Here is a 26,795-nt window from a genome sequence, read left to right as displayed (position 1 = left end):
CTCGATTTGTCTGTTTCCCAGCGTCGGACTACATCTTTACGAGTTTAATTCCCCGTGTGTCAGCAGGCCGTTGTGCCCTGTACTTGTTTGATATCCATTGCTATGGAATCCGCCAGAACCGGAAACTAGATAAAAACTTTTTTATCTATTTCATGAACAAACACAAAATGTTTTGATTTTTCATCAGTATTCCTATTTCCTGCCTTGTTTGTTTTAATATGTTTAAAACAAATATTTGTTAAAGTTTGATGAACTAATGCGAAAAATCATATAAAATTTATCGGTGTGAAAAATGTCTGTTTTTCTGCGATTAACTATTTTCAGATAAAATTTAAAAAATTAAGAAAAGCAGACACATGAAAATTACTCGAATGATATTTGAATATTTTCAAATATAGAAGGGGACAAATAAGGTGTGAATTTAAGTGTGAGAAAAAAGATGAACGGAATAATGCTTTAAAAAAGAATACATTTCATAATTATTAGAATAGAACATATCAATGTTACCTCATCACTCTCTGTTCTCATTGGTTTGTACATAGTTCAAGCATTTACTTTCGTCACAGAAAAGCTATTGCTTACATCTAACACAGTCAGTAACCCACTCTTTAAGATTAACACAGTGGGCTATTTACGGTTTATGGAAACAATTTGTATGTCCAATCATTTTTGGAGTCAGTAACGCACGTTTATGTGGATTATTTACGGCTTATGGTAACGGTTTGTATGTCCAATCATCTTGCTTCTGATTATCCCAGTAGCTTGTAAGTATACGTGTTGAAAACTTGACCCTTTCACTGTATAGGTACGAAATATGGTGATATGTAAAAACAGACATTTGCTATAAACTGACCTCTTTCGGGAATGTTATATTACAATATTTTTTGACACAAAGTTCATTTATATTGCAGCCACGAAATCAAGAAAGACGAAATTTTAGCGTTCTGAAGAAATGGATTTCTATAGCTTGAAACCGTATCACTGGAGGCAGTGAATAAAGTTAAGACAGCTAAAATAATAGTTTTTTTTGAGATATAAGTAAATACTTCATAGGGATTCAGGTGAACAAAAACTTCTTTTCCAAAACCACAAAGCCCGAACGGAAGAGCAACTGTCGAAAGCTGTACGAACCGTACCTGGCATGTTTGTTTGTTTTTGAATTTCGCACAAAGCTACTCGAGGGCTATCTGTGCTAGCCGTCCCTAATTTAGCAGTGTAAGACTAGAGGAAAGGCAGCTAGTCATCACCACCCACCGCCAACTCTTGGGCTAGTCTTTTACCAACGAATAGTGGGATTGACCGTCACATTATAACGCCCCCACGGCTGAAAGGGCGAGCATGTTTGGCGCGATGGGGATGCGAACCCGCGACCCTCAGATTAAGTACCTGGCATATGAGAAATGGAAGCATTTCGTCACATTGAACGAAATGTGTCTCCTTAAGCATATAGAAAACTCTGAAGAATTTCTTACCGTCATTTAGTACCATAAGGGGCTCGGCATGGCTAGGTGGTTAAGGCACTAGACTCGTAATCCGAGGATCGCGGGTTCGATTCCTCATAACACCAAACACGCTCGCCTTTTCAGCCGTGGGGGTGTTATAATGTGACGATCAATCCCACTATTCGTTGGTAAAAGAGTAGCCCAAGAGTTGGCGGTGGGTGGTGATGACTAGCTCCCTTCCCTCTAGTCTTACACTGCTAAATTAGGGACGGGTAGCGCAGATAGCCCTCGTGTAGCTTTGTGCGAAACTAAAAAAAACAAACAAACAAGTACCATAAGTGAAAAATTATACAGAGCATGTCGAAAACGTTTATCAACTGAATTCGTGCTTGCTGAGCGTAATTGCTGTTTGGCTGTAATGGCAAGTTAAGCATATGAATTGTTGAAACGAATGCCTAAGCGAACTCTACGTATTATCCGGCTTTCATGTTGGTATCAGTAAAGCGCGAGGAAATAGTATCTTTGTATTTTATACGATTTACATGTTAATAAGACAAAATATGCAGTCAGAAGTCCATGCTAAGATGCAAGAACAAAAAACAACAAATTTACAATGCTAAATTAGGTGTTTGATTCCCCTCGTTAGACTCAGAAGATAGCCCGATGTGGCTTTGCTATAAGAAAACTCACACGCACAAAGCAATTCATGCCATAACATTCGCAGATACCTTCAATGGATTTCATTATCTTTGAGCTGCTCAAGCAAGACCTTAGTAGTTAGCATTTGCGCATATCAGATGAACTTTGGAAAGCCTATAAATAGGAGGAGTTTTGTTTGTTTAGAATTAAGCACAAAGCTACACAATTGGCTGTGTGCTGTGCCCACCACGGGTATCGAAACCCAGTTTCTAGAGTTATAAGTCCGTAGGTTAAGAGAAGAAAGACAACTACTTATTTCTTGCGTAAAATCATTCTGCGATATAAAATTGCACTGTAGAGCAATAGCTCATAATCAAGAGAACCGGAACCATCACAAAGAATATCATCAATGGTGGAAGAAGGGGATGTAAGGCTTAGACACTCGATCAAGGGTTATTAATAACGAAGTGGTACCCCACGGGATGTTTGTTGTGTCACATTCAAACTCCTGATAAGGATTAACCTCTAAATTAATAGTTAATTTGCACTCAATATGTATGCATGTAGAATATTTTCAGATTTGGAGTTTTCTCTTAAATATTGTATAATGAAGATTTTCAAGAGCTGCAATTATCCATTGAACCCTAACCAACGGACACAAGGAAAGAGTTTTTAAAACATACTGTTTTTTATTACTTATTAAAATCTATTAGAAATAAAAAGAGTTCAATTTGATAACATGTTTAGTTTACATATCTGCCTCCAGATGCTGCTCATATTGTTAATAAGAGAGAAAGCGTTGTGTTGCCAGAAATTCTGCATAAGAAAGTTACTAAATTTTTGAATGACTACAAAGTCGATTCTTTAATAAGTTGGGTCATACAAAAAAAAAAAAAAAATTTAAAATAGAGAAAGGTAAAGTGACACCAAAAATCCTTTAAAGTAAAACTTGCATGAAATTCTGAAACTTTGCATACAATGTTACAATTAAATCGACTTGCCCTCACTTTGCTTTCTGCCGGGCCGGCATGGCCTGGTGGTTAAGATGCTCGAATCGTAATCTGAGGATCACGGGTTCGGATACCTGTCGTACCACACAGACGCGCCCTTTCAACCGTGGGGTCGTTATAAGAAACAGTCAATCCTGTTGGCCTAAGAGATAGCAGTGGATGGTGATAACTAGCTGCCTTCCCTCTAGTCTTACCCTGTTAACTACGGAACGGTTGGCACAGATTTCAAGAAACAAACAAACACATTTTCTGCCAGAAGGTAGGCGGCAACGTAAATTTCAGGCGATGTTTTATACACAGAATGCATTCAACTTAATAAATTCGCTAACAGAGGACGCTGTGTAAGCAATATTATTCTTTGTTTGTTTGTTTTGGAATTTCGCACAAAGCTACTCGAGGGCTATCTGTGCTAGCCATCCCTAATTTAGCAGTGTAAGACTAGAGGGAAGGCAGCTAGTCATCACCACCCACCGCCAACTATTGGGCTACTCTTTTACGAACGAATAGTGGGATTGACCGTCACATTATACGCCCCCACGGCTGGGAGGGCGAGCATGTTTAGCGCGACGCGGGCGCGAACCCGCGACCCTCGGATTACGAGTCGCACGCCTTACGCGCTTGGCCATGCCAGGCCTACAACAATATTATTCAACAAATGGTTGTTGTTGTTTTGAATTAAGCACAAAGGTACACAATGGGCTGTCTGTGCTCTGCCCATCACGGGTATCGAAACCCGATTTTTAGCATTGTATGTCCGCAGACATACCGCTGAGCCACTGGGGAGCCATTAACAAATGGAACCTTCTTTTTTTTTTTTGATCGATTAGCGAAGTAATCCGAAAACTCTATATAACTCTTACTAATCCACATGGTAAATAATTTAGCATGGTAGGATAGCTATTTGGATACTGTGATTCTCAATGATCAAGTGAGCAGCACAATAACAATATTTTAACAAAATATTAATTAAAATAAGTTATTACATTTGCGGGTTATGCCATATTTTCGAATAATCAGGTGTATGTATATTGATTGACATGGATATATTAAATAATATAGTTTTTAATGCCAATTTTTATCAATAACAAAAAAGTAATGTTTTAATTTTGGGAGGATTTAGTTACTGGGAATTGATAAAAAAAGAGAAAAACTCCAAAGATTTTCACACCGTATAACGTTAGTAAATATTAAAACTTAATAACAGATGTCTAAGTTCAGATTAACTACTTACTCACCTTAATGTTCAAAGTGAAACATTTTTATTTTTACTTCAATACATCATTTTATCCATTACTAGAAGGTCCCGCCTTTAGCTTGTAAAATCGTATGGTGGACAACATCTAAAATTCAGTAAGAATCTAGCCGACTGTGATAGGCTTAATTTGCTCTCGTGGTTCAAACAGTATTAACAAAATCCATACTGGTCTCATCTATCTTAACTTTGTGGAGAAAAAAATTTCCAATAACAAAATAAAGTAACACTGTTCCATAAAAGAAATTTCATAATGTCTGTTTTTTAAGACCTGTCAAGCAAAGAATCTTTCCACCCTCCCCCCAAAATATCTTAGAATAGTAACTGTAATTGGATGAGAGAAGGTTGCTCTTCCGTAACATTTGAATCAGACATTGACCGTGACATTGTAAACGTCCGCTAAGGATTCCAAGTGATAAAAGCAGCCCATTTTATCTAAACATACTAGTTCAAACGAGATTTGTATTTTAGTTTAAATATTTGTTTAAAAAACTAATTCTTGCTTATCGTATAAATAGGCTACTATATATTACCATTATTATTATTATTACATTTAATTCCATATTACACTATTAAAATGTTACTTTAGATTAGTTTTGAATTAAATTCCATGTACTGTAATACTTAAAATTTTAATCTTCATGGTCTCAATAAAGTTGTAAAACATTCATTAGAGAGTAGAAAATGTTCTTAAACAAAGAAATCGCCCGTTGTTTAAAATATTCGATTATTTCTGTTCAGCAACTAATACACAATAAAGAGAAAAAAATTAGAGCTATACTTGTTTCTATCACTTACATAGCTTAAAAAAATAATATATATTTACCTATCTTCGGTCTTAGCATATCCTTAGGGTGATTCTGTTTTATAGCATTCATTCTTCTGTTTGGTGGTCCGTCGCCACCAGGTCCCTGACCCCTGACACGAGGCCCTCGCGGTTGTTCTACAGGAAGCACGCGTCTCCGCTTCTTTGGCAGTTTAGCGCGTGCTTGGGTATGGGAATAGAACATAGCAAAGTTGGACACTATGACAGGAACGGGAAGCGCAATCGTAAGTACGCCAGCCAGAGCACAGAGGGCGCCGACAAACATGCCAGTATAAGTCTTGGGAGTCATGTCCCCATATCCCACTGTAGTCATAGTGACCAATGCCCACCACAGACCGAGGGGAATGCTGTTGAAGTCGTTTTCTGGATTGGACTCGATGCGTTCGGCATAATATACCAAACTAGCGAAGATCACTATTCCCAGAACCAGGAAGAAAACCAGAAGAATGAGTTCCCCAGCGCTGGCCTTGAAAGTCTGGATTAAAATCTTCAATCCGGCAGAGTGACGAGTCAGCTTGAAGAGCCGCATGATCCGAATGATGCTGAAAAACTCCAAGATATCAGCGTTCTCTAGATGGGACGCAAACTTTTGGAGCACCAAGTCAATGTAGAAGGACAGAGTAGCTGTAAAGTCGATAATGTTGACGGCACAGCGAATGAAGTCAAGCTTGCTGGGGCAGGCGATGAAACGAATAGTGATCTCAAAGGTGAACCAGGCATTGCACACACACTCAATATAGAAGAAGGCTAGGTGAGGATTGGTCTGAAATTTGTCCAATGTCCATGCCTTAGTATGTTGAGAAGTCCACACGGTGACGTTCCTGATGACTGGAACCCTCATGTTGGGATGAGTTTTCAGGCAGAAAGACAGGATGGACACGCAGATGAAGAACACTGACATAACACCAACAATCTGTTGACATTAACAAATAATTTTTACTCACTAACACGAATGTTAAAATTTCAAATTGAACATTTATAGTATATTAATTTTCTTGCGACCTAGGTATTACATAATCATGTAGCTGGTTTATATGAGATTGTTTTCTACATATCTGTTTCTTTAGGAACAGAAAAGTTAAAAAACAACAACGAATTATATATCGACTTACGACATAAGAAATGTTTTATTTATTTCTGCTCTAGTGAATCACCAAGTTTCTGAAATATTGCAATCACAAATCTTCAGTTTTCTTTCGCATGTTAAGGTTAACTGAACGATAGTGAGAATTCGACTTAACTATGGTATGAATGGTGAAATGGACATTACGTAAAACGTTAGTTTGTGTGACACCTCATCAAAAGAACAACAACACAATGCGCATTGAAACTTAACTGCTTTAACTTCGTTTGCTGTGAATTTCGTGTCAAGCTACAAGAGGGCTCAGTGCGCTAGCCGTCCCTAATTTAGCAGTATAAGACTAGAGGAAAGACAGCTAGTCATCACCACCCACCACCAACTCGTGTGCTACTCTTTTACCACGACTGAAAGGGCAAGCATATTTGATATGACGGGGATTCGAACCTTCGACCATCAGATTACGAGTCGCACGCCTTAACGCGCTTGGCCATGCCGGGCCTCAAAATAAAAATAAAAGAGCTGAATCAGGCAAAGGTTATTATATGTTATCTCATAAAAATCAAAAAATTATAAATAATAACATAATTAAAAGGTAATTTTCACTGCTAAGTTTGCGTTTTTATAAACGATACTTATCCAAAAGTTTAGTATCAGAAAAGCTACTGTACAGTACAAATATGACTAATAAAATTTGCAACTTCATTAGATTCTAGTTTAAAGAAGCAAATTAAAGGTTTGGTATAATCAAAAGTTTAGTTTAGTTTTTGTGTCATTTATACTTGGCTTCAGGTGGCTTAATGGTGAAAAGGAGAGTTTATAACGATAATTTTAAGGGTTCGATCCACGTGATGGGCATAGTGAAGACAGCTCCTTACGCAGAGGGTTAAAAAAAAAACCATTTATAATTAGCCTATACAAGTTCAAGGAACATTAAGTTGTGTAAAATTAAACTTTTTTTATCATTTTACACATTCAAATGTCCTAATTTGTTTCATTAAGAAGTAGTGTTAAATGATATATATTTTATTGGAATAGAGGTATTAACAAATGTAAACATAGACATAATAATTATTAAAATTTAATTTACATAATTATTGAAGCGAATAATTTGTTTGGATGATCTATTCACTGACTGAAAAGCTTAAGAGATATAGTAACAGTTACAATGGTGTTAAAATATTTATTTCTTTTTTGAAGTTGAGCAGAAAGCTACATAATGGGCTATCAGTGTGCTGTCTATCACAGGTATCGGAACTCAGTTTCTAGCGTTGTACGTCTGCAGACAAACTGTGGTGGCGCTGGTGAGGATTAAAAGTAATTAAAATGCATAAAGCTAAACCTACTTTCCTTGGTAGATAGAAACTTCTGTTGAATACACCTAATAATTTCTAGTTCAATCATCTGAATAACCAAAAACATTTTCAACTAATTTAGTGTCATTCTGCATTTAATTTCTTTATTCTTTTGCATTTAATTTTCAGGATAATTATTCCTAACTACAAACACTTGGCTTTTTCAGTATTATGGTGATTTCAGACATGAAAGCTAATGAACGCATAGTTGGTCAGGCATTTTTTAAAAAAAGCAACACAACACGGTGAGTAATAATAATCATGATGTACTTTAGATAAAATATTACAACTGTGTTAATCATGGCACATCATATTAATTAGTATCAATCATGCTACTTTTGTAACTGGCTTTTACCTTGGCAGCATTAGAAGAGTAAGGCTCATCGAATAACGACCATATTTTTGGTTTCAGGCGTTGCCAACAGTTCAAAGTGCCGTTCAGATAATCCTCCTCCATGCCAAACTTCCGGGCAATCTCCTCGTCACTTGGCTTTTCTGTGTCTAAATCTAGACGGTCCAAAACTGCCAAGGTTTCTTGTGTGTCTCGATGCTGGGTGTAGGTCATCCAACAGCAAGGTTCCACTTGGTTGGAGTCAAGTCCCCAGAATTCGAGTTCCTCTTCAAACAGGGGACCACAAACGTCAGTAGGGTAATGAAGCTTACCTGTTCTGTAATAATTTAGGACCTGACCAAAAACACCCGGATGACGGTCGAAGAAATATTCGTTGAGGACTGGGTCATAGTTGGCCAATGCTTCAGTAAGCCTGGACAATCGAGTAGCTGGAATCTTCTTTAGAGTGGCCTTATAGGTTTCATGGCGAATACCGCCGACGTTTAACACTACCCTGTTTTCAGCGTCCAGGTTCATGACTTCAACGCCCAGGTGAACTTTGCATCACCTAGCAAGGCGACTCCTGGCGGAAATAATAACGTCTTTCTACAAATGAGCGATTTTTCATCTCTTACTTCTCAGCCACTTTTATTTTTATCAGAGTTCTTGCAGTTGATACCGAATGTTATTATATCTGTAAGTAAGTAAAACAAAAAGAGTAGGTAAGTTACAATTCAGTTAAGTTAGTTATTAAACTGAACATTTTACAATTTTTTAAAAAGAAAACTATTATATTTTAAAGCACCTAATTTAGAGTACTCAGTAATTAAAACTACTCACACATTGCTCCGTCATCCCATGGATGAGTGGTAAGGTTATGGACTTACGACTTTTAAACTTCGAGGTAAGCATGAGGGCTTATCATAGTAAAAATTGGGTTTGGATACATGCAGTAAGAACAGTATCGACTAGTTTTGTTCTTATCAGAAAACAAATAAATCTTAACCACATATTTTAAATAGCTTTTTTTTTATTCTTGTATAAAACTATGTTGTTGAACGCTTCGGTTTTTAGCTGAATTTAAACAGCGACGAAAGCGTATAATACAACTTAAAAAAGGATCAAAAGCTAAATTGTTGTGTGATAAAACTAAATAAATTCTACACAAATAATAGTTGCAATAATATAAACGTTTAGTATTCTTGCGATTTACAATTTCTAGGGTATATAGAGGTTGTTGTTTGATATATATAATATTGTTCGTGATGCAAATCCATCGGACACTACATCTTCGTGAAAGCTCTTATTTTTTCTTTTCTGAGTCTAACTGTAAAATTTTACAGTAAATATTTAACAGTTCTTATCTCACATTTTAAATGCACGGGACAACGCTTGTTATAATGAAACAATTTACGTACCCCAAGTTAAGTTATTTTTATTGTTATTATAAAATTAATTTCATTTTTTTCCCAAAATTTAATGTGTTCTGGTAATAACAGAACTGCGTAGGTGAGGATTGTTTGTTTCAAAATTTCGCGTAAAGCAGCACAAGGGCTATCTGCACTAGCTGTCCCTAAGTTATCAGTGTAAGATGAGAGGAAAGGCAGCCAGTTATGTTTGGCGTGATGGGGAATCGAACTCGCGACCTTCAGATTACGAGTCGAGTGCCTTAACCACCTGGCCATCCTGGGTCTTGAGTCAGTAAGGAAGGTACAAAATGTAGAAGAAAACAAACAAGGTGAAATATTCATCAAATTAAAACACGTTTACTGATAAATGTGTTTGTGTTTTTTATTACACCAAAACCACATCTCGCTATGTGCTGTGTTCATCGAGGGGAATCAAACTTCTGATTTTTAGCATTGTAAATTCGAAGATGTACTACTTAAAACACTAAAAGACTTGACACGCTTGAAGGTTCTCGCATAACGTTATCTTCATTTGATGGTTGATTCTCTGATGATCTTGAGCAAACAGGCTAGCTAACGTTCATGATGGTGACTTTTACGGAATTTTTTATGCAGATTAACAAACGTAATTTTCAGGCTAACTAACTTTCATGATGGTAACTTTTACGGAAGTTTTTTATGCAAATTAACAAATGTATTTTTTTCCACATTAATTCCAAAGGCAAAAAAACAAGAACAATGATTTTCATTACAAATTGCAGCTGTAAGCAGAAAATTCTACAGAAAAATATTTTAAAAAGCAGGTAAAATTTGGATATTGCAACAATTTTCATTAACAATTTTTGGAAGAATCTTTAATTTTTTAAACATAAACAGTCCATTAAAACCAACAAAATATGGATAGATTTGTTTTAACTCCAACAGATAGTAAGTAAATTTGTATTTCAAAAAAAGCATTTCGAAATTAAAAGTGAAATTTGGTTGTCACCGAATATTGTTGTTATTATCCAATATTAATAATTTTTATGTATACCGACAATAAACACAGTTCTTTGATTGGATGTGCAACACAGTTAACAGTCGTTGTAAACAAATCCTACATGTAATACTTTTGTATAAAACTACGCGTGACATATAAAAATCAATTTTATGTGTTCCAACAACAAACGAACTTTTACGTGTTTCAAGATTAATAATAACGTTATCACTTATAAATATTTAAGGACTTTATCTTTATTAGAATCAAAATTCGAAAGAATTCTGCATGAAAGAGTAAAAATCCTAGAAGTGATTAAAACGCTTCATTCTAGCTTGTCAGTAAATGTGGTGTTTTAGTTCACAATTGATGAAATGTTTGTTTATTTTCTAAACCTTGTGAAAATCCATTTCGACGTTTAGTAAAAGCTCATAAAAATTTCATTTATATATGAAAACATTTTACAACTGACATCGCTGCCTTTAACATTGTTTTGGTTTTCATTTTGATCCTGATTGTGCAGCATATATTTTTGTTTTTATTTTTATGTAAAAGTAATGCAGCACATGCAACTTGACCTTCGTGCTAACCTTTATGCCGTTGTCAAATGTTCAAAAGTTATATTTACTTCTGTTATAAGAAAACTAATTTTCACCCTTAAAATCTAAACTGTAGTTTGACTGATGGAATAAACAAGTCGAACATTTTTGTCACTGTTCTATATAATATGTTTTTGACGTCATTTCAAGGCCACGCTATAGTCACCTTTTTAAGTTTCTTCTGTTGGTTACAATGTGTAAACGGCACTTCTGTAAGTTTTGTCTGACAATGATCATATTAAGATTCTTTTTATACAATAGAATTGCTCAAAACCTTTCAGTTAAGTTTCTAAGGACCATAAAACAAATGAGAATTCCTATCTTTAACTCTTTCACTATAATAGACACATTTCAGTCCCTTCTAGGGCACATTTATTGTGAGTTTAAAATTTTGTACCACCATTTACAAAGAAAGAATATTTTTTTTCCAACGCTCTAAAGTTTACTAGTTTCAAGACTAAAATAAGTAATAAAATATTTAACCATGTGCCGTTTGGGTTTTCTCTGTGTTTCTAAAAATAAACCTGACACTGGTGTGGTTGTTTATCTATAAATAAAGCAGTAAAAGTTTACTTAAAGGATTTTGCACTAAAGCTTTCCTTAAATCTGTACAGTTATACCTTTCTTCAGTACATAACCCAAAACAACAAAAAATGTGAATTTCCGAACACTTTATTTAATTCGTATCCCATATTCACAAATAAGTATTAAACATATAGTTTTTGCCTTTATCTATATTGAAAGCAATGACGCTGTTTTTCTACCACTTAATGGTTAATATCGAGATGCGAACAACTGCACCTTTAATGTTTACCTCCTGGTGGCTAGCGGTAAGTATGGGGTTTCATGGTTTCATAACACTAAATATCGGGTTTCGGACCCTCGTGGATACAAATATCCCATTTTGTAACCTTGTATTTAATAACAATTAAGCACACAAACAATATTTACCTTAATTATTAAGACTATATGGTGATTTTATACCATTCGTTAGCTACATAGTTGACATTTTAATGAAACCAACTAACTTCCATTATTTTTGTAGTTTCTATCACACATGACGCTTCTTTATTTCTTCAGTGTCGGAGACTGAGCTGGTACAATAAATGTTTTTGTTTTTTTAATGTACAACGTAATTTCCGTAGGTACTGAGAAATAACAACTTTAAAATATTCACATATTACAGATCTCTTCACGACTGCTGTTTTTATGTCATTTTATTATTATTCTTTGGTAAGACGCGTATTAACAGTTGAGTATCATTCTAGCACGCGTAGAGTTCAGAGATAGCAGCAATTCTTGTGTTATTGTATTAACCAACGCAAACATTTTGTGTATTTGCATAAAAAAGACCCAGTACAAATGCGTATGTGTACATAATTTTTGTTATTGTTTATTTTTAGAACAAAACTACAAAACGGGCTAACTTCGCTCTATAAAACCATGGATTTTAGCATTATAGGTCTGTAAACTTACTGCTTGCATCAGGAAGAGTCAACAACTGTATATGTTTACATAAGTGGAAACTAATAGTCCTGCGTTTGTATAAGCGAGTGATAATACAAGTTTTTTTTTCTCGAAATTTTTATATCGGAATTGTGAGAGTCAGTATCAATAAGATCGCAAAAAATTGTGTAAATAGCAATATACTCGTAATGGAAGGCCAGTCCTCGTCAAAATGAGCGCTATTACATGTCTGTTGTTATAATCATCATTGGTATTTGTGTAACCGTATAAGTCGGCAGTATCATCATTTTCCCACTTGAATAAACACAGTGTATCTTTCCAGTCTTAAAACTTTAAACTTTTTTAAAGAGCACAAGCTCATTCAACTATTAAACCGATAGGGAATCTCGATTCCCAATTTGCGGATCGCAGGTTTGAATCTCCCTCTCACCAAACAGGCGCGCTTTTTCAGCCGTAGGGGCGTTTTAATTTTACTGTCAATCCCACTGTTCATTGGTAAAAGAGTAACTCAAGAGTTGGTGGTGGGTGGTGATGATTAGCTGCTTTACCCTGGTCTTTCACCACTAAATTAGGGACGACCAGCATAGACAGATCTCGTGTAGCTTTGAGTGAACCTAAAAAAAGACATCTTCTGAGATCACTCTGTATTAGTATGTATTATATTTTTTTAGAATGGCATTTACACTTATAACAGAGCAAGGTCATTGGCGAAGTGTTAACTCGACACTACCTATTTCGTAAAGAACATATTCTGACATACTAAAAATCTGTTTTCAGAGTCTGTGTTTCCTGCTTTAGTTTCTGTTATTGCCAGTGTGAATTTCACACATCATTTTATGAGTATTGCATGCAGCTTCTCTTAAAACACTGAGTCTTGACGAAGTTTTTGCACGAAGTGTCTTTGATAAGCCAAAAATTCTGATTATAAATGTTTTTTTCATGCCATATCTCTGTTCCGGGAGTCATGACTGAAACACAGTATAACTGTTTGTACGCTTATTAGGCCTTATATTGGTTTGCCACTTTTTGAAGGCTACGAATCACACTGTAAACTACTACTATTACACAGCTGTTCTCTTGTACATTTTATCTTCTTGCAGTGAAGATGTGCGTTTCCATAGGATTTGCTTTATATATACCAGTCTCAGTACTATTCACAAACACATGCACATACCTTATAACAGATTTAATATTTTCTATGTTCATTTCAGTTTAATATATGTTTAGAAATGCATTTGTGTATTACGAAAGTCCAGCCTGTTCTTTAAATCAGTAGAAGATTCTTGAACGTAAAAATCAACAATGTATGATGTATGTAAAATACTAGTGATTGGCAGTATTGTTGCCAATTGAACTTTCTAGAATCCGCCTTGAAGTATGTAAACCGATGCGCTGAGAGACAGAATATTGTTTGGCCGGCTTCAGTCAGTATAATATAAGCTTCAGAAACTATAATTGTGACAAACGTTTATTAATTTAAAAACTACAGATATTTGACCATGAACGTTTTGAGATTTCGAACATTATGAACCATTCAACTTTAGAGAATTAACTTCGGATGGAACTTAGTATTTCTACGAGGACATTAGTTATCTATTTTCCTCTATGAAAACTAAGCTTATAAATCACGTTAGGCAAACCAAGAATAGAGCTAGCTAGCATTCCCGTTAAGTGAAGTGTGTATGAATATGAAATTAATTCGCACGTCGGGGATCTGGACCGTTGATGAAACATTCAGTTCCAGACGAGATAGAAGACTGAATACTGTTTGTAAAAAAATTTGTACATAAATAATTATTTCTATTAAGCATTATTAGACATTGTATTTTTGTTTGTATATTAAAATATATTTGTGTTAAGAAAATCATGTCTATCAGTTTTGTTTGCAAATGCTGTAAATTTAATACATATTGACATTCAATTAACTTGTAAAGTTAAATTCAAATTACCGGCTATTTGAAATCTTAATACGTAACGTACGTAACACTATCAGAGACTCGTTTGAGATAAATTATAACAAGTGAAAAATTACGCGCACATATTTGTATATAGTACTGGCATGAATTAAGTTTGAGCTATACGAAGGCTAGTTGCGCTAGCTGTCCCTAATTTTAAAAATATAAGCAAGAGAGAAAGCAACTAGTCAGCAACCAACTCTTATCAGATCAAGAGTGTGATTTTACCATCACTCTTATAACACACCCATAGTGCAGAGAGCGATTTTATGGAGGTAATGTAACACGAACCACAACACATCAGATCAACATTCAGCACGTTAACTAGACGAAGTAAAACATGACAGATGACAGCATAGAACACACGAAGCTACCGTTCGTCAACAGCAGCAATATCTGGTTAAACCAAATGTGATCTACAGATGGTGTTTTTTTTTTTTTTTATATATATATATATATATATCTTGTGAAACAAAGAGCATTCGATTCGGAGAGTCAATATAGAGAATTAAGATATTTTATAATATAATCTTGGCAACCATTTGATAGCACTTGCAACACTATCTGAAACAGTGTAGTTTCTTCACTTTTTATAAAGAAGATGTAACGTTGGTTATTTTGGTACCACACAACTAGTTTAATAAACCAATGGCACATATTTTATATTAAAGCAACTTCTACTGTGCATGAAGTAAACCAAAAAAAAAACACAACAACATTCATAATGTACGGTTTCAGTATTCAAAATGAAATACACTTAGACACCACCACACAAGTACTGTATAGAAATTTTTGCTGAACTTAATAACAGATATATACATGAAGATTGACAAATTTGTTCTTTTTTAAACTTTTAACAAAATAGTTCGGCGCAGTAAAGTTTCATCGGGCTTGAGATTTAATGAGAATTTTTTTTTTTAATATCTCTCATGCAACGAAGCTATTTAAAGTTTTACGGGATAAACTGGGACTAAGCATCTAATAAAACATAATGATAAAGTTATGAACTCCATCAGAAAAAGTTATTTGACTCTCAAAAAGTAGCTCTTATTTGGCATCATGAAATACTACATAAACAGACTAGTTCATTACGTTTTTTGGTTGTAGTTGAAAGTGGAGAGTTCTTCGAAAGAGCTGACTCTACGACTTCTCAACGAAAGTTGTTCCAGTTGATTACTAACTACATAGCTCTAGTCTGACAAATTAAGTTGTTCATAGGCAAACCGATAACGTTATACTAATACGTTATTCCATATTACGACCAGGCTAGACTTCCGTTAGTTTTTAGCTTATGATCATGCATTTAATAATCTATAAACACTCAATAAAATTTTCCATATACTGTTTTCATTGCAGTGAATAGAGAATTATTTTGATTATCCGGCTGGGAGGGCGACCATGTTTGGCGCGACTCGGGCGCGAACCCGCGACCCTCAGATTACGAAGCGCACGCCTTAACGCGCTAGGCCATGCCAGGCCCTTCATTGCAGTGAATAGAGAATTATTTTGATTATCCTTAATAGTGATTGTGGTATATATGTATATATATATTTACAAATATGTGTGTTTAGCCCCCCGCTAGTACAGTGGTATGTCTACGAATTTCCAACACTAAAACCAGGGGTTCGATTTCCCTCGGTGGGCTCAGCAGACAGCCCGATGTGGCTTTGCTATAAGAAAACACACACATGCTGTTTGTTTAATGGAAAGTAAAAAAAAAAAAAATTATACAACTGGCTATTTGTGCTGTACCCACTGCGGGTATCGAAGCCAGATTTTTAGCGTTATAAGGCTACTGACGTATCGCTGAGCCTCTGGTTGAGACGGGGGTAAAAGTATATATATTTATGCAGTTACAGTTACTACATAATAATAGTTTTCTGAAGCAACTTGCACGTTCCATTCAATCTTCAGAAATATTCAAAATCCTACTTTTCTTTCCAAAGAAGTATTGGGGTGTCTTCTGTATTATATACTTATTTACGAATAACGTATTTTTGAAAATACATATTTTAAATACATTTTGATATTTTTACGTCTGGCTTCCGCTAATCACGTTATGAAGATTTAGACATAAAATTACAGCTTATAAGCATATTCCTATCGACAATACTTAGCGGATTGTATAGGGTACTCACTGTTTATATAACAAAATTCGAGTATTCCAAAAATATTCTCGAAAACGACTGATATTGCAGATATGAGTATGAAATATTGCATTTCTCTAATAATAGTGGCGTTCACCCTCAAATGTAACAGGTGGTTATAAGAAACACCTCTTGTTTTTCTATTTATATTTGTAAAGCGTTTCCATAGCATTAAGTTTTGCATAACCTTTGCTCTTTAAACCTCTAAAATATTCTATATCTGTGAGATTTGCATAACCTCTGCTATTTATAACCGAGAATAGTTTCCATATCTGCAAGATTTGCATAATATCCGCTATTTGTATTCGTGAAAAGTTTCGTACAAGTTTCGGACAGCTTTTATTATCCATATTTTTTTGGGAATTACGTATACTTATGAGATTCATGCAACTTCCTCTATTCATACATTTCTACGAGAAAAAGCTCTGATTCTGGACGAAGGGTGAAAGGAAACGTAGAATATTTGTATCTTCTGGTACATAAAAATTATTAACTAGAATATTTATCAATTTTTTGATGCAGAAAAATACAGAAGAAATTTACTGGATTAAGTTTCAAACAGAATGTTTACGTGGAATATCAGAAAATGAAATCAAATAAAGCTTATTACAATAATCTGAGTTCAGTATTTGGAACTAATCATATCACAGCAAAATCAGAGTTTGAATATCGTCTGTCCAAATGTCCGGGGTAAAAAGATTTTACTAGAGGTCAACTGTAGCATCAAACTACATGTCCGCCTCGTGCAGTAAAAAATTCAAGCTTTATATATTAGATTTTCTATTAGATAAGTGTAATGTTTATGAATAGATCGCCCGTCATATCGCCATTATTTCTGGGACTCGTGTGAGGGTGAGACCGATTATTCGAATAATCAGGTAAGCAATGCTAAAAAAAAATGGAAAAATTCGTTAGCTGCACCTTGGCAAACTTTTTTCTACTACTACTGATACCTGGATTATACTGAATATGTTTTTTTTTAAATAGAGTTCTAGGGTTAATTTGGGTTTCCTATATTTCATTTTCATATTTTTCTCTACTCATATACCGTACTTATTGCATCATTGCAAAATTTGAAGTTTATTTATTTTTACAATTATAAACATACAGTGACGTATGACTAGGTTACATTAGTTAAATGCATGATTACGTACGCTAGGCTTAGTTTTGTACTTATCACTGAGTTTCATTTTTTAACCCAAATTTACAGTTTACAATTCCAAGTTTAATTATTCAATTTATTTAACTCAAATTTATCAAAAATTATTTTTTTGTGTTTAATAACAAAAAAGAGTAAATAAAACTTATTGAAAGGACTGATTCTCTGAAAAATTGAAACATCCTTACAAACAAACTCAGTTTCTGTGAGTTATTGTAAAAGTTTAAAAATTAATTACAGTTTTTATGCGTTGTCGGGAATCAGCAGAAATAATGCTTAACAGCCGACCGTATGTTCATATTACGCAATACGCTTCTTAAACCATCAAGTAAGTTACCTGAATTATTTTTGGTAGTGGTGTAAAAATAGCAAAGGTTAAGATACAATCAGAAGATAAAGACGATCAGACAAATAACAATCAAAACGATCACAACAGTAATAGTGCAGGCCTGGCATAGCTAGGTGGTTATGGCGCTTGACTCGTAATGTTAGGGTAGCGGATTCGAATCTTTATCACACCGAACATGCTCGTCATTTCAGCCGTGGGGGCGTTATAATGCGACTGTCAATCCCACTATTCGTTGGTAAATAGAGTAGTCCAAGAGTTGACAGTGAGTGGTGATGACTATCTGCCTTCCATCTAGTCTTACACTACTAAATTAGGAACGGCTAGTGGAGATAGCCCTCTTATAGCTTCTCGAGAAATAAAAACAACAAGTAAACAAATAATCACAACACTAATAGTGTTAAGTCTAACTACCACATTATTGCTATTTTTAATGCTGTCACATTTTTAGGACACTAAAGTATGATAATGAAAAAGGAGAAAAGGGCTATTTAAAGAAGATTAGAAAAGTGAGTATGAATGGATAAAATATGATGGTGAGGAAAATTTCCAAGGCTGATTCAGAAGACCAGTTACTCAAAAGAACTGAGGATAGCAATCAAGGATTTAGAATAAAAAACATATTAAGATGCTTTCAGAAAATTAGACCATTTGTAAGATTTAGTGCAGCAATCAAAGGAACAACAGTATTTAAATCGACTCCGATACCAAAAGTACCGAGGGGCATGAATACAGACAATATTAAAAAAAACTTACTTACTTGTTTAAGACTGCATATTATATGATACAAATGCATATGGCGTTCCGAAAATTGGACACTCTTTGTGAACTGCAAAATATAAACGGTGTAAATCTGGGCAAAAGTTACCTTAATGACCATGATTAAAAAGATTTTGTAATGTCGCATATTTGATATGAAGTCGGAAACCAGTTATCGCTTCTAGTTATTTTTCTTATTGATCATTGATTCTTCTATTAATCAATGTGTTTACGAAGGTATAAAAACGGTTCTCCTTTCTTTTGTTCAAAGATACAAGAAGACACATTGAATACCATCATGGAAATTAATGTGGAGTATTGGTCAGATTGTGGTCCTAGCTATCGTCATATAGATGGGCATACAACATCAAAGCCAGTGTCATTACAAAAGTATGGTAACTGATGTTAATTTAGACTAAGAAGTTGGTTACTAAATTGGAAGAGTTCAGGCTGCACCTGTTGAAACGATGTTGTTATGGCTAAGAGGGCAATCATATTCGGCGACGGACTTTGACCCTATAAGTCGAGTAGGCAGACTCCCAGGGATGAAAATGTTTTGATTTGTTTGGAATTTTGTACAAAGCAATTCGAGGACTATTTGCGATAGCCGTTCATAATTTAGTAGTGGTAGACGACAGGGAAGGCAAATAGTAAACACCACCTATTGCCAATAGGGCTACTTTTTGCTAGCTAATAGTGGAATTAATGTTAATTTTATAACAACCCCACGGCTGAAACCTTATCCGCGGTTCGCAGGTTGAGAGCCGTGCGCCATAAAAATCAGGCCACGTCAGGCTGTGAACATATCAATACTAAAGAAAGGCGAACTGTGATAACAAAACTAGAATAGAGAGGGGTACATAAATCGGAAATAAGGAAAATAATAAATCCTTGTGGAAAAAGTGATTTTAAATAGAACGAAAATTCAAAATCAAGTAAAAGTAGGGAATGAACTAAAAGAGAAAAGAAAATAAAGCATAAATTATGACTTAAATCAAGAATAAAAAGAAAGTGAGATCAATTATAAAAGGTAGATGAAATAAAAAATAGGTAAACATATAAATATGGTTGAGGAAATTGTGTAGAAGGGATCTGTAAAGTTAAAAAGAAGTGGGAATGCAATGTATATAAAAGTCAAACAGAATAATTTAGAGGAAAAATTAAATTAACTTAGGTGTAGAATTGAAGCAAGAGTAGAGTATGAATTCAAGTAAAGGTGAATAGTAAAATCAAATAGTTTGTTTGTTTGAATTTCGCGCAAAGCTACACGAGGGATATTGCGCTAGTTGTCCCTAATTTAGCAATGTAAGGCTAGAGGGAAGACTGCTGGTAATCACCACCCATCGCTAGCTCTTGGACTACTATTTTATCAACGAATAGTGGGATTGACCATCACAATTATAACGTCCCCACAACTGAAAGGGCAAGCATGTTTGGTGTGACGGGAATTCGAACCCGCGACTCTCAGATTACGAGTCGAGTACCTTAACCACTTGGTCATGCCGGGCCTAAAATCAAATAGAAGGTGAAGAGGAAATCAACTAGAAGTGGTACTACGTTCAAGTAAAAGCAGTTTATTTAAATCAAATGAAAGAAACAGGTAAAATCAAACAAAGGTAGTGTTTGAGTTTCAGTAGAAGTTGAGGGTGAATGATAGATTAAATTAAAGAAGTGGATGGTGACATAAAATGGAAGAAGATAAAATTGTGTAAAAGGACAGTGTAAAATAAAGCAAAAAGAGACATAGAGTTTAAGTAAAAGTGATGAAGGTAATTCAGTAGAAGGAAAGAGATCATCAAACATAAATGAAATTTAAGCTTAATTGAAGTACAATTTCAGGGGAGTTGAAATTAAGTAAAAATAAAATTTCAGATCATATAACAGTATCATTGAAATTTAAGTACATGTGTAGAGTGAAATAAAATAATAAAGGAGAGTGAAATCATTATAAAACAGAGGAATGACTGGAGTTTAAGTCTAATGAGAATATTAGAAGAGTGGAGACTGAAATCAACTAGAATGTGGAGAAGTTTCAAATAGAAATCGATACAGAGTTCAAGGTGATGTAGAGGTGAAATGAAATAGAAAGAGAAGTTAGGTTCAGGCTGAAAGGAAGATAAGATTCTGGCAGAAGTGAGTGAAAAAGTTCTTGTATACAAAATATGAATCACGTGGATAAGAGAGGTAGCGTTTAATGTTAAGTAAAGATGAAGATGAATTGAAGTAAAACTTGGAAATGTTGACTCATTTGTTAGCTGTATAGAAAAGTGAAATGCAGTTCATAAAAGAAAGAGTTAAATCAAATCAAAGAGTAAATCAGAAGAGGAGTGATGATGAATATACGGAATGGTGAGGGGTGAAATTACGATAGGAGGGATGATGAATATACGGAATGGTGAGGGGTGAAATTACGATAGGAGAGATGATGAATATACGGAATGGTGAAGGGTGAAACTACGATAACTGAATACAAAAGAGAGGATGTTATAAACAACACAATTTCTTGTTGCTTATTCTTCCAATAACAAATTTTGCACGGATGGTAGAATAAAATGTATTTTAAATAATTATATTACATGTATTTGTGAACGTGTACTTCGCTGTTGAACAATCCAAGTTAACTCACATTTCTGCATATAACTCTTAATCATTTCTTATCCATGATTTTAAGCATGCATCAAAATGACAACAACAAAAAAGCTTTCAGAGGAGTTTCTTCAAGCAATGAAGAATTTCCTGTTGAAGATGAATTATACAGCCGGAAAGACATTATTAACATCAGATGTCACTTTATGCTATGAAAGGTCAATCATCATCTTCAGCAATTCTCGGAGTTTTGTAAGATTGGTTTGAATGTATGGGGGAACGGGGACTCAAACCCCCGAATCTTAGAGTAGAAGCGCTTTAATCAGTTGGCCAGGGCTTGTAGGAACTACTCTCTTTTATGTTAATTTGTTTTATGCCGAATTTAGCGATGTGGGAAAGGAAAGATTGTATTAATATTTTCTTTTCTTTTAATATATTTTTCTTCTCCAAATACCTATTGTAATTTGTAATTCTTCAGCTGTACTCGATTCTTCATAAGCCTTTAATATTTTTTTCTTCGTGTCAGAAATAAGTTGATATTATTTCACGTGTATACTATTTGCAGTACAATCTTGATGTTTTCGTAATATGTCCATATGTTGCATCACTGAAAAGAAAACGTATCGTCGCAAATCTAAATACAAAGGGTCATAAGGCTAAGGCTAACTGACAAACTGATTTCAGTCTCTGGACTCACAACTCAGTGTTTCTTGTAATAAGATACATGCCAGAACATACTGAAAAATGAAACCAAGCAAAAAATGTATATGAAAACTTGAAATTAAAATAACGATTGTTTCCCTGGTAATTTTGGTTGAAAGTGCAGTTGAGATTAACAGATGAAAACACACAAGAACATCGTGTGAATACTAACTTCGTACGTACTTACAAGAGAGCAGTGAGGGTTTATGTGTTGAAAAAGCAAGATGTGTGATCTACTGCCCTTTTCAATGAAGACACTTCTATAAGATATTTAAAGATGTCAAAATAATATTTATTGGTGGTAGAGTTGTTGCTTGTAACAACTGTAGCGAAATGAATGTTTTAATCAAGTTTTAAATAGGATGAATGAGGTGATTAAACTTGCTTTTTTATATAATGAAATATTTTTACTTGCTTCCAATGAAATCAAAACGTCATACTTGATATCTGTTTCTAAAGGCATGTGCTCCCACAATTACTTAGATTCGTTTGGTAACAATCCTAAGCATATAAAAGTGAATATGTTCTTTTAGTGTGTGTTCAAAACATATATTAATTGGTGTCCAAATTAGCGTGAGAAAGCTGAGAATGAAATAATAAAAATAGTTTTTGGGTAATTGTTATTATTGATAGGATATTATAGATGACACGTTCAATATTACACTGGAAGATTATAGACAAATTTTATTAACATATTGTATTATTAATTAGAATTATTCCTGTGTTTTAATCTATAATGCTAATTTCAACAACAAATAACAGATTCCTTATAATCTGGGTTATTAAGCAACCTTTATGGGCTATCGCTTTCAGCAGAGAAATTCAATGAGATGTTACAGAAAGATGTTTTTTCTTATAACAAAAATAAAATGTTAACATATAGAAATGATTACTTTCAATAAGGAATGGTCAGCTTACGAACTACGGAGAAGAAAGAAAAATTATAAAAATAGAATCGCGATAGACAAACAAGCAATTTAAGATCATAGATTCGTCAAAATCATGAAGAGCGTCCTCTTCATACTGGCTGTCAATATTTTTTCTCTCTCTTTTCATTTTAGCTATTTTGTGACTGAGAAAAGTCTTCCTTCAATGGGTTATTTTTACGGATTTATAGATTAAACAATAAAAATAAATTTGAGCAAATACATGGAAGAATAAATACTAATTTTATTTGTTGTTCATCTAAGACACAACAACGTATTTCCTAGCTATAGAATGCATGTAATAAATAATTTACAGGAAATAAGTTTTTAGATCAAGTAAAAGACCAATTGACGACTACAATTTCAACCAGTAATTCTAGGAGATGACTCTGGTCCTCATTAGGCACAAAAAATTTTCTTTTGTCAGGTTTGAGCAATTTCTTCTTTATGCTAATGATTCGGTAGCTAGATGATTTGACAGATAGATGGATTAAGTACTTTAATCATATTCATATCTTATAGAATGAATTTGTAATGTGCTTATCTTATAGAAAACTATAATCACATGTGATAAAACGATTTGATCATGCGCTAACCTTATAAAATACTTTAATAAGTCATTTATTTCCTTGAAAACATTAGTCTCAGACTTATTTTATAAAATAATCAAGCCTCAGCGTTCTGGAAAAGGCTGGAAAAAGCGAGTGATTTACGATGACGAATCTGCCATCAGATAACGCTAAAATAAAAACAACAACGAAAATTAAATAAATGTGTAAATATCGTGGTACTCAAAGGAAGTCTTAGACAATAAGATCAGCGGGATCGTTTTGAGTGTCTCTGATAGCTTATAAAATTGTAGAATGAAACAATATTAAGCACTTTTAACTGTCCATCTAAAATTAATGAATTTACCTAAGCAACAGTATAGATTTAAAAATAAAGTTAACATCAACACACAACTAAGAAATGTAGCATACATCACGTGAAAGAGTCTATACCAGGTGACGACTATTTGGACTAGCAGTGTTGATGGAGAACAAATAAAATTATCGAAGACAATTTATTTTTAGGTTGGAGAATCGTTATATTTTTGCTTACACTTTGTACATTTAGAGTGAGATAAGCAAGCAAGTAAGTAAGTAAAATAGATGGATGGACGGAAGGAAAAGGAGGTGGATGAAAAATGAAGAAAGATGAATGGATAGGAAGGTAGAGAGAAATGTAGATGATAGGTAAATGGGTAAGTGATAAATAGGTAACTAGTTAGCTGGATATAATACTCAGAAAATACCTGACAAATATGGCTAACTGGGTATTATCTCAAATGAGCTTTAATAATGATAGATCAAATATTCATTTATCGTTACATGTATATTGTAAATTAACTGCGACCTCTCCAACAAATTATGGTAAGACAGAACTCTATATTTCCACCTGTTCATTCTCAATTTGGTAATGAGAAACTCTCGAGAATAACACTGGGCTGATATTGTTCGAGCTTATTGAAAATGGTAGGCGTGATTTTATTTTTTTTTCTACGAATTTTCAGAGCGCGCGTAGCTGTTCTGTTAGCAAATAAACGTTTAGTAAGAGCTCTATTAAATGTTGCAGATAGCAAACCGACGGTCGCCTGTTACAATACTTGGTGTGAACATTTTGTTAATTTCTATTATTCAGAATATCACGAATTTTGTACAGATATAACAAACTTTGAAAATGTCAGTTTTAAATATGGAAATATTTAAGCCATTGCATTACTTATCTGTTTTCCTGTTAAGTACAAAGGTAAATGGGCTAACTGTGCTCTGCTCACTACGGGTATTGAAACCTGATTTTTAGCGTTATAACTCTTCAAAGTTACTGTTGAGCCATACCATATCTATTAGCATATATTTCATTAAAACTGTTACTTATTATATATTGATCAAACAACAAAAACTTCGTGGAATTTACCGTGAAGAGTCTTTTCAAACATAAAATGCATTGTTTACGTGAAATAAAAACATGGAGGCCAAGTGTGTTAAGGCGTTCGACGCGTAATCCGAGGGTCGCGGGTTCGAATCCCGGTCGCATCAAACATGCTCGCCCTTTCAGCTGTGTAGGCGTTATAAGTTACGGTCAAACCCAATATTCGTTGGTAAAAGAGTAGCCCAAGAGTTGGTGGTGGGCTGTGATGACTAGCTGCCTTCCCTCTAGTATTACACTGCTAAATTAGGTATGGCTAGCGCAGATAGCCTTCGTGTAGCTTTGTGCGAAATTCAAACGAAAACTTCAGGAAAGACGTCTTTTTCAATTAGCATTTAATTAGGTTTCAAAGTTCCACTTTCTTATTATTTATAATAATTACATTCTCAATAATACAAATTCTTTCTGTTTATCATACACTTTCTAAAAATCAAAAATAAATATCTCCACATACCAGGTGGTTTTCAAGAACATTCAAACATAAAGAGTAAGAACTATAAAGCTCCTTATTTGATTTAGTTGCCTGATGATTTTTTCTCCTGAACTTTTCCTCCGCAAGTATTTAATCTCGAAACGTTAGGTAGACAAAATACATTGGGGATCTTGTGACTTTTTGTTCATAATCACAGTCCAATCAGCAATATATTACTTAAAAAAGAAACTGAGAAATGTTAAAAACAGTCTATTATTTATTGAAACTTAACGAAGGAAGAGTGATGTAAAGTTTAATGTGTTTTGAGTGTCTTTAAAGAAAATACAATTTTATTCCCTAATGGCATTTTGTGCATTCGTGGGTTGAAAGACCATGCCACACGCTAACCACTTGGCCAAGACCAACTTATGCCTTTAATTATTAACATGTTAGCATAATTCCACGCTCCTATCCAATCTTTCTCCAAACCTAAAAGAAGAAAAAATTAAAATGACGTTCAAAACAGCAAATAAACATTTTAAGGTAACATACTGTTTGCCATTAAAATACCCTACGGGTCTTTTAGATAGAAAACGGAATAGGCAATAATAAATGTAAATCGCGCTGTCATCTTAATGGGTGCATAAATATTTTTTTTTCATGTTTCTAACTGCAGCAGTTCCTAAAATCAATTTGTAATCAATAATTTAATTTAAAAATGATTTAAAACTTCTTATAACATCGAATATTTGAGAAAAAATTCAGGAATAATTCAAGTTGCAGGAAGCAATTAAAAATTAATTTAAAAGTTTCTTTCATTTTGCCTACAGTGAAACTTTTAAGGCAATGTTACAAAAGTCGTTTCTTGCGTTTGACACATCTAGATAATAGAGACAAGTAACTCTGTCTAATAATATTGCACATATTTAAATCAAAATATTAATAAAATTCATTAAAAGGTATTTCGATTTATAAGAGTATATAATTTACTCCATCATTCCTGGAAAATAAGATGGATACACAGTTTTTTGAGGGTATTGTAACAACATGTGTCTAGGTATTAGCAGATATATCATAAATATGAGACCATGAATATCGTCTACCAGTGTATTAAATAGTTTCGGATGATTTGGTTTGTCTCTTGAAAAGCTATTATTACAAGAGTAAAATATAATTAGGTTAAAAATATTTTCAAAACTTACTTTACAACTTTTATCTTTATTGTCTGGACGACTTTTATTCACCTAATAACGGTGTTAAGTGAAATGTTCTTGTAGAAGTAAAAACGTATATTCTTGGCATGCAAAACATTTTAATTTTCACGTAGCAACCACTCACGTTTTGTGGCGTAGACTGTTTGTATAGGATCATTTCCGCACATTGAATTACGACGTTGGATTTACATAGCCCCATTTAATTTAAACCTGAGCTTGTAGACAACCGTTTTGATA

General features: G+C 34.1%; 1 protein-coding gene across 3 annotated transcripts in view; it reads right to left on the bottom strand.

The window, feature by feature from the left end:
* LOC143223152 (potassium voltage-gated channel protein Shaw-like) overlaps positions 1-26,795 on the bottom strand; it is a 156,132-nt gene that overhangs the window by 30,964 nt on the left and 98,373 nt on the right. For all 3 annotated transcript variants that reach the window (XM_076450708.1, XM_076450706.1, XM_076450709.1), the window contains 2 exons: positions 7,958-8,627; positions 5,170-6,082 (listed from right to left, as the gene is read on the bottom strand). In XM_076450708.1, coding sequence (XP_076306823.1) covers positions 5,170-6,082; positions 7,958-8,470 — 1,426 coding nt within the window. In that variant the 5' untranslated portion in view covers positions 8,471-8,627. The remainder of the gene's footprint in view (positions 1-5,169; positions 6,083-7,957; positions 8,628-26,795) is intronic.

This window comes from Tachypleus tridentatus, chromosome 8 (genome assembly GCF_004210375.1).
Source record: "Tachypleus tridentatus isolate NWPU-2018 chromosome 8, ASM421037v1, whole genome shotgun sequence".
NCBI lineage: Eukaryota > Metazoa > Arthropoda > Merostomata > Xiphosura > Limulidae > Tachypleus > Tachypleus tridentatus.
This window is presented reverse-complemented; position numbering and strand designations above follow the sequence as displayed.